This window comes from Nicotiana tomentosiformis, chromosome 2, assembly GCF_000390325.3.
Source record: "Nicotiana tomentosiformis chromosome 2, ASM39032v3, whole genome shotgun sequence".
Classification (NCBI taxonomy): domain Eukaryota; kingdom Viridiplantae; phylum Streptophyta; class Magnoliopsida; order Solanales; family Solanaceae; genus Nicotiana; species Nicotiana tomentosiformis.
The window spans coordinates 60,363,788-60,372,797 of record NC_090813.1 but is presented as its reverse complement, the minus strand read 5'-3'; the positions used below and the strand labels follow the sequence as shown (position 1 = coordinate 60,372,797).

At 36.7% G+C, this 9,010-nt stretch overlaps 2 protein-coding genes across 2 annotated transcripts; both read right to left on the bottom strand.

Moving 5' to 3' along the window:
* Nucleotides 1-535: 535 nt before the first annotated feature.
* On the bottom strand, nt 536-844 carry LOC138904894 (uncharacterized mitochondrial protein AtMg00820-like). The gene has a single exon (XM_070193391.1). It carries the CDS (start codon nt 842-844, stop codon nt 536-538), a length of 309 nt encoding a protein of 102 aa, XP_070049492.1.
* A 4,860-nt stretch (nt 845-5,704) lies between these two features.
* On the bottom strand, nt 5,705-8,772 carry LOC104098081 (protein DUF642 L-GALACTONO-1,4-LACTONE-RESPONSIVE GENE 2). The gene is made up of 3 exons (XM_009604739.4): nt 8,572-8,772; nt 6,928-7,428; nt 5,705-6,476 (listed from the first exon to the last, which is right to left on the bottom strand). Exons 1-3 carry the CDS (start codon nt 8,660-8,662, stop codon nt 5,893-5,895), a joined length of 1,176 nt encoding a protein of 391 aa, XP_009603034.1. The 5' UTR covers nt 8,663-8,772; the 3' UTR covers nt 5,705-5,892.
* Nucleotides 8,773-9,010: the final 238 nt, after the last annotated feature.

Below are 9,010 nucleotides of genomic sequence, written 5' to 3'. Positions count from 1 at the left end.
GATACAAGAGTGAACCAATGATGCCCCGATACATGGTTTCATTCATAGGGGAAGCAGGTTCGTCCATGCATAGACGAGTGGTTGTGGCAATAGGAGTATAAATGGTCTTTGAACTTTTTATCTCAAACCTCTTCAGAAGCTCCTTAATGTATTTTTGTTGACTTATCATTGTTCCCTTAGAGGTTTGCTTAACTTGCAGACCTAGAAAGAAGTTCAGTTCCCCCATCATGCTCATTTTAAACTCATTTCCCATAAGCTTCGCAAACTCCTCACACAAAGAATCATTTGTTGCACCAAAGATGATGTCGTCAACATAGACCTGCACAATTAGCAGGTTTCTCCCTCTTTTCTTCAGAAAAAGGGTGTTGTCAATTTTCCCTCTAGTAAACCATTTTCTAGAAGTAACCTCGACAACCTTCATACCATGCACGAGGGGCCTGCTTTAATCCATATAGTGCTTAGTCGAGATTGAATACATGTTCAGGATGCTCATGGCATTCAAAACCAGGTGGTTGTTTGATAAAGACTTCTTCCTTTAATATCCATTCATAAAGGCACTCTTGACATGCATTTGGAACAATTTGAATTTCATATGAGATGCAAAAGCAATGAGAATTGTGATGGCTTTCAGCCTTGCATCTGGAGCAAAAGTTTCATCATAATCAATTCCTCCCTCTTGATTATATCCTTGAACCACCAACCTAGCCTTGTTTCTTGTTGCATTTCCAAACTCATCAAGCTTGTTTATGAACACCCACCTCATTCTAATAAGAGTTCTATCTGAAGGTTCGGGAACAAGATACCACACATTGTTACTCTCAAATTGATGGAGTTCTTCTTGCATAGCAACAATCTAGTCAGCATCTTTCAATGCTTCTTTAATATTTTTGGGCTCAATTTGAGGCAGGAAATCTGAGAAAGCAAACATGTTTCTTGTCTTTGATCTAGTCTGAATTCCTGAATCTAGAGGGGTGATTACATTCTGGAGAGGATGTGAGCTTTTATGCTTCTAGTTAGACACTTGAGTTACATGTTGAGAAGAACCAAGTTCCGCCGTGTGGGATCCATCATTAGTATCCATGGAAGTGTGAGTGTTATTTCTCTGCTCAACATCATGGGTGCCTTGCACAGCATTCGCAAATCTATTTTTTGCTTCAGTTGCTGTAATAGAGGGACCAGGTTCCTCTGAATCAGCTGAAGGTTTTGCTGCATCTTCTTTACTAGACTCTTTGACCTGACTCATCAGATCTGCCTTCCCGTTTGCCATATCAATGACTTCTCCAGGAACCTTTGAATGCTCTTTGTCTTGATCATTTATATCATGTGAATCTTTCCCACTTAAGTGGTGTGATTCATCAAAGATTAATATGTACGCTTTCTTAGTTCTTGAATATTTCTGAGTTGTTCCTTCATGTGCGGTTTGGAGAGCCTCCCAGATCTCGTTGGCAGATTGACAAGGTGAGATTCTGTTGTACTCGTCTAGTCCAATACCACAGACGAGGATCTTCTTTGCTCGGAAATTTTTCTCAATAGCTTTGCGATCAATATCATTGTACTCCTTCCTTGTCTTTGTCTTTGGGACTTTCACTGTTGTCTCGCCAATAGTCTTCATAGGGACAAAGGGTCCATCACAAATGACATCCCAAAGCTCCAAATCTTCAGCCATGATAAAATCATGCATTCTTGTTTTCCACCAGCCATAGTATTTTTCATTGAATCTTGGTGGTCTGTAGGTTGATTGAACTTCTTCAAAGCTTGGTGAAGCAGCCATGTAGATCCTTTCTAAGTGTTAGACTTATAGAAAGAACCTGCACTGATACTAATTGTTGTAAACTAAGAGTTCACTACACTGTATAGAGAACCTGATTCTCTATTAGTTCCCACAGAACACACACACACATACAACGGTAAGTAAATAACACAACAATATTTTACATGAAAAACTCCCAGCTCACGAGATTAAAAACCACGACCTACACTCGTAGGATTTCACCTTCACTAACCGAGCAACTTTAAATTACAACCTATTGTATCCTAGGAATTAAACTCTTAATCCCTCACCTACTTGCAATAACTCTATTGCAATTCTCTTTGTAATAACTCTACTATAAAGCTCACCACTTTGACTAACTCTAGTCAAACACAAACACAAACACAAGATTTATGGTTTACAAAGATATCCTACTAGATGCTTCAAACTAAGCTGAGTAGGAATTACAAGTGAATAACATTAACAAATATACAACAATACTAAGGACACACGATATACTCAATGCTGGGATCTAGTCCTTTGTTTTGTTGCTACTTTGTTCTGTTGCTACTTTGTTCTTCAAGCCTTGGAGTAAATGAAGGCGGCTGCACACTTGAGAGTGAGTAATATTTTAGGGTTTGCAAGTATATGTAATCTCTTGCCTCATGTGACCGGAGGAACTGATAGCCATTTATTTCATCTGTTGTTCCCTTGATTGATATCATTGGAACTTGTGCCAGACATATGACTTAATGTTCCGAGTACAGAAAGACTTTGTATCAGGTTCCCTATCTGATTTTCATATGAAGTTAGTTAAATCATCAAAACACATGCACATAACTTATCAAGATCTTGGTTAGAAGGATTTATTGTGCATTTCCGGTCCATTTAAGCTAAGAGTACAAAACCGTAGCTTAGATTGTCATGATTTGTTTTCAACCCAAACATCCAAATTGTCACATCTACAAGGAGCGTAATCTCTCTTGAGGCATTGGGAAGCATCGCGGGCGATTCTTTCAAACTCCTAGAAGAAGAGAATTTATCACTTCAAAATTGTATTACGTACTACATTTAATAAAAGTAAACAATGTTACCCTTATTATAAATATATTTCAATTTTGCTTCTGCTACATGCCATTTTGAATGTCAAACATTCAACTTTAAAAAGTGTCAAGATGGATGACTTAAGAACCTACACATTTTGGGGTCGTTTGGTTGCTAGTTAGAGTTATGCATATATTAATAATACTGAAATTAGTTATGCCGAAATTTGTTATGCAGGTATTAATAATACTGGGATTAGTTATGCCGGAATTTGTTATGCAGGGATTAGTTATGTAGAGTTTAGTTATACAGGGTTTTGTTATGCATGGTTTAATTATAAATAAATTAGTTATGTAAGGACTAGTAATGCATAAATTGTTAATTTATAGATTGTAATGTGGAGATTATTTTTTGTTAAATGTTAACTTTATTTTAATTATACAATGTGTAATGTAAAATAAATATAAGGATTTTTTGACATTTGATTGTTTAATCCATGTATTACTAATACATGTATCAGTTACTCCATATTCTATCTTGCAAAAATAATACTTAAATTTGTTGTATAACTTATCCATGTATTATTTATATCCCAATGGGAAAAGGAACCAAACATAACATTACTTTTGTACAAAGTAACTAAAGACTACGAAATATGATACTTTAGTTATGTTACTCCTAATACATGAATAACTTACCCGGTAACCAGGTACCGAACAACCCCTTTGTAGTTTATTTTTCTTTATGTTGTGGTAGGTTTCATATGCTAACATCCCAAAAATAGCCACTTTATCATCCACATTTTTATTCGCAATAGTTTAGAACTCCTTACGAGTTTCCTTGGAAAAAAACTCTATGATGTAACTCCCGCGACAAAAAAAGATCATCATTTTGATCCATCGCCATTATATGATGTAACTCCTGCGACAGAGAAAAAAAAAAGGAAGAGAAGAATCAAAATTTGATCATACCAGAATGAATAGATTGAGTTGTCAACAAAATGGAGAAAATTCCATTAAGAGTACGAAAAAGATTGATATTTTGTGTCCGAGTGCTAATCAAATTAAACTTATGACCTCTTGTATCATAAGATTTCAGTCTTTGCTACAAATGAACATAGATAGACAAGGGAAAGTTTTTTTGCATCAACAAAAGGAAGAGTGAATCACCAGTTTCTTCGGAATGGTCATATCATTTCAAGGTTAACAAGTTAGCAATAATAATGTACAAAAAGAACCTTAAGTACACATAGTATCAATATCCTTGAAAGGTACGTAGATAGTTACTTGGAAATAAGATCAGCAATTAATGTCCTCACAGATGCAATATAACGAAATTTAGGAGGCATTTGGTCGGTGCAATATTGTGATGAAGAAAATTGAAATGCACTAACCATCCAAGTGCATATAGCTTGACAAATCGAATTCTCCACTAGGAATAACATATGTAGTGTCATTAATTAGATAACCGAAGATTCTCAAGCTTATTAAACTTGTTCTTGTTGATTAGTACATCTATGGTTTCACTAGAGGTACTTGAAATTGCCAATCTTCTTATATTGGAACCAACTTTGCATAACCATTTGGGGTTCCAGTAGCATACATCCATTGTCTCCAAAGTTTGGATGTTTGGGAGATTGACTTCAACGGGATAGTGCTTGGTTACGATATTAGATTCTTCGAAACCCCAATATCCAACACAAATACACAATATCGAATGAACAAAGACATGGCACCAAAACCAATTTGGAGATGTCTAAGTTGTTTTATTTTCCAAATGCTAGTGGGGAGTCTAATGAAATCGCAACCTCGTACATCCAAGGTTAGTAGGTTTCTCAAATTGCTTATACTTGAAGAAAAGCAAGTGTCTGAGAATACTCTCAATCTAAGGTAACTCAAGTGGATTAATTTCCCAATCGGACCTATAACCGACCATCCATACTTGTCAGGGGATGTCAAGATTTCTGAGTTGAGGACTCTCAAGAATCCTACATTTAGGAAAATATCTTTAACCTTCTGATTTTCTGGAACTCTAATGGGTTCAAAACTAAGAAATGCGGTGACAAGAAAGGTACTTGTCCACATCCCTTTGACGTACAGCAAGTCGACGAGCTCCCTCAACACAACCATTGGGGCTAGTAGTGCCTACAATGCCATTAAGAGAATGGAAGAAGCTGACACCCTTTGCTACCTTGATGCAAAGATCATGAAGAACATTATGGATTCAACAAGTTTTAATTTTTCCATCGTACCTTCGTTTGGAGACTTGAATCAAGTTTCTAGCAACCAAATCATTTAGGTAGAACTCCCCGACTTCCTCAATCTCACACTCTTCTCTTCGGCTTATGAATTTCTCAGCTGCCCACATGTTAATCAAGTCGAATACAGGAATTTCATAGGGTCCTATTGGGGAAAGTGCAAAATAGAGGTAGCAAAGTTTTAAGGAAATGGGCAAGTCTTTATAGCTCAAAACCAAGATCTTGGAGCAATTGTCTAAATCCTGCTCATGATCTTGACACATGTTCTTTAGCACCCTATTCTAGTCATGTTCACTTCTTTCTTCAAATTAAGGCAAAACCTCTGAATTTATAGCCAACTAGTTGGAGTTTCAACATTTGCAAAGACACATGTTCGTGAAGAAGGTGTCTTTTTGGCAGAAATGTTCAAATTTCTGTTAAGTACTACTCATTAGAAGTTACATATCTCCTTGACTGAAATTGAATTGACTTAATTTTATTACTCAAATGAAGTAACAAATAAGCTTTGGATTTCGAAGAATAATATTCCTTGTTAAGTCATTAATTATAGACCTGCAAACAGAGCCAAGGTGACAAATAGGAATGTAGTAGTACTCTTATCTATCATAGCGCCACAGAAGAGAATAGTGTAAAGGAGCCCAAGAATACTGACCTTAATAAACTGGAAGCGCTTTCAAATTTTGATTGCAAAATTACCAAGACATACCACATTGGACTTGAGAAGACATACAGTTACACATGCTATTTAATACAGCAAACTTCTTTTTTTGCGATCTGAACCTCCCTGCTGTAGTACAACATTGGATCCCATATACGTGAGTAAAACAGAAAGCTATTCAATTTAAACCAATACTAAGACTAACAGCCACAACATAAACCCGAACCCCAAAACCTTGACTGTGCTAGACCCAGATACTTCAACCCTCACATCATCCACAACAGGTCCACAAAGAGAGCTCATATCATCACTCCTTGTGTTGTAATAGATACTATAGAACGCAACACGTGTCCTGTCCGCCTTAGCCGTGAAATTCAGATTAGCAATCTGAAATGAAGAATTGGAATTGGGAGTGTAATGGATGTTTTGGGCCTGATCACCGGCGAACGCCATAACAGCCAGTGGCTGCTTGCATGAGTCCCCTGCATGGCCCAACAAAAATGTCAATCTGTATGGCTTGTTGGGCTTGGTTTCAACCATCTGAGATATAATGCCTTCTTTTCCTGAAAGCAATTCTATAGCTCTTTTCCCTTCTGGAACTGTAAAGTGATAATTATCAATATACCGAACCGCTCGATTTGATTCAACTATCCAACCAGGTAGCGATGATGTTTCCTCGTCGAGGTTGGTTGGAAGCAGAACACCGAGGGAAGCATTCCTGAACATCCATGGACCTTCTTCAAAGTCGCCATTAAGTACTGCATTATCTGTTCCGATAGCCAACATAAGGAACAAGTTAGCAACATTTGTAGTTATTTACATGTTGCATTCTGCTTCAGGTTTTTTTAACATCAAAAGAGTGTCTTTTGTTCATGCATCCATCACGAGTTTCATGTACAAGCCATGCGAGAAATGCATTAAAGTCGTCGAAAAACTAGCTAGAAGGTGAATGAACCTATTTCTCGGCTTCATGTTGATCATCTGAATTTTTTCCTAATTCTCCATAATATGAGAAGTTATGAAAACATCAAAACTAATTTTGAGATTTGCAGTACTTCTATGCCAAACCTTATTTAAGTTATTCTTTTTGCCATTCAAATTTTTCTCAAAACCCAAGTAGATATTTCAATTAGAATCAAATCTTTGACCAAAACGTGGTGTGATAAACAGCTGGAAATGGGCCCAAATAAGAAAGTAAAGAAACAGAAGTGACCTTACCTTTGGACTTATCTGGAGTGAAAAGCTTCTTGATAGCAATATCATCAATAATGGGCCCACAAGTAGGGTCATCTTCCATGCCAGGATTTGTGAAAACGGCACGCACGTCATCTTCCTCGGCTTGAAAGGCCCACGCGTAGGAATCCCAGCCCTGGACATTATACAGAGTCTGAAGATCGATGGTCTGTGACGCCGGAGGAACCGACACGTTCAGTGACTCTAGCTGGGCGCAGGTGCGAGCCGCGCTGAACGTGACTGAATAAATGGAGCCTTTCTCGACTTTGAGCTCTTGACTTATCTCGGCGTCGTTTCCGAGCCGAACTGCGTGTCTACCTTGTGGTACGATGAGGATCATCCCACCCTGTTTTTGCCCTGATTCCACTAGCTCGACGGTGCCGTTTGTTTTCCAGCTAGGGAGTACGAGAGGGCCATCAGAGAATCCGTCGCCGGAAGAGAAACCGCCTGACGGAGGTGTCTCAAAATCACCGTTAACTAACGGACCTGCAAAACCACAAGGTTGGATTGATAATTTAATAAAGATATGGGGTTGTTTTTGTTTTTCTTTACTATCAGCACTGAGAGAAGGTTTCCACTAGTAAATGTTTTACTAAGATATATAAGTAAAATATATTTTCACTTGGGCAATATCAACTCATTGTAGTTAAGATTTCGTCGTCTTTGTTTCCAATATTGTCTCTTTTTTAAAATCTTAGCTTCATAAGCTAATTTTTGGAAATAAATTAAGCTTAGTGTCTATTATACATGAAAAAATATTTATGCACACATTATGTGAAAAAAACCCATATAAAGAAAAGGTAGCATTTATTATTGAGCCCACTTCAAAATCGTACCAAAAATTAGTGTATGACATGAAGGAACATTCACTTCACACGGCACTCAACTGAGGTAATCACTTTCACAAATTATGAAGGAATATTTATGCAAATAAGTCCTGTGTAGTAACTCTGTAGGCCTAAAAATGTAACCAATGGTAATTATTGAAATTAGTAATGATACTATAGCTCCCCCACCAACTCACTCCTAATGAATGTGTACGACATTAAGAAATTAAAATAAACTTATAATATGTAAATCAAACGTACACAAAATATCAAAATAGAAATAGCGGTCTAATTGTGTGGAGTGAGGACCATAACCCCTGCATTGTCATGATTCTTATAGGGTGAGGGTGTCGCAATAACACCTCATGATCATCAACATCAACTACATAATTACTTATTAATATAACTTTTATTTGTTATTTTAAGATTTAAAAAAAACAATTTAACTTTACAATATTTTCATGTGATACAAACATATTAAAATGTTGCTTCCGGAAATTGGAGGAAAATAATCCTGTTTGAGACAGAGGAACAAAATTTACGAACAAATACACTACTCCATTGTTTAAAATTAAATATTTCTACCAATGTTAGAATTTGAGTCTTCAGATGACATCATCGTGTTATATGCTTAAATTAACATACATTGAAGCTGAAAATGAAGACAAAAGAAATTGTTCATCAGATCTCATACCAAGTTGGTAAATCCCATCAAGCATAAATTTCATTTTTTGTTTATGAAAATAATATGATCTTCAAAGTGGGAAATGGTAAAATAGAAAGGGAAGAAGAAGGGGCGTACCATCTTCAACTTGTCCAGCAGCTGAGCAAGCTAGTAGAACAAGAAATGCTGTAACCCATTTGCATCTTCTTGAGCTCCGAGCTATTTCCATGGCGAGTAAAAGAAAATGTTCTCTTTCTCTCTCCTGTGTAATGCAAGTGTAACGAAAGCAGAGAACAGAAGGGAACTGAGACACAGCTTTGAGTGAAGAAAAGGGGCAAGAGTAAATGTCCTTTTTATCCAGGACTCAAGCTCTTTTCTTTTTTCTTTTTTCTTTTGTTTTTGTTTGCCTCAGGCTCTTTTGTATCTTTTCCTCCTTTTCTTTTTCTCTTGTATTTCCTTTTTTTCTCTGTCTTATTTGCTCCACAGTTTTAAAATAGTAATTGATGATATCAAAAAAAGTAATTAACACTAAAACTTTAAGGTATGCGTTCATAAATCTGTAAACATTGTGCCTTTC

Bases quoted from the DNA above. Each gene is read 5' to 3' on its own strand.
- LOC138904894 (XM_070193391.1), bottom strand. From the start codon at position 844: ATGCAAGAAGAACTCCATCAATTTGAGAGTAACAATGTGTGGTATCTT.
- LOC104098081 (XM_009604739.4), bottom strand. From the start codon at position 8,662: ATGGAAATAGCTCGGAGCTCAAGAAGATGCAAATGGGTTACAGCATTT. The intron at 7,429-8,571 runs GTACGCCCCTTC...GTGGTTTTGCAG, and splicing joins TGCTGGACAAGTTGAAGATG to GTCCGTTAGTTAACGGTGAT. The intron at 6,477-6,927 runs GTAAGGTCACTT...CTATCGGAACAG, and splicing joins CACTCCAGATAAGTCCAAAG to ATAATGCAGTACTTAATGGC.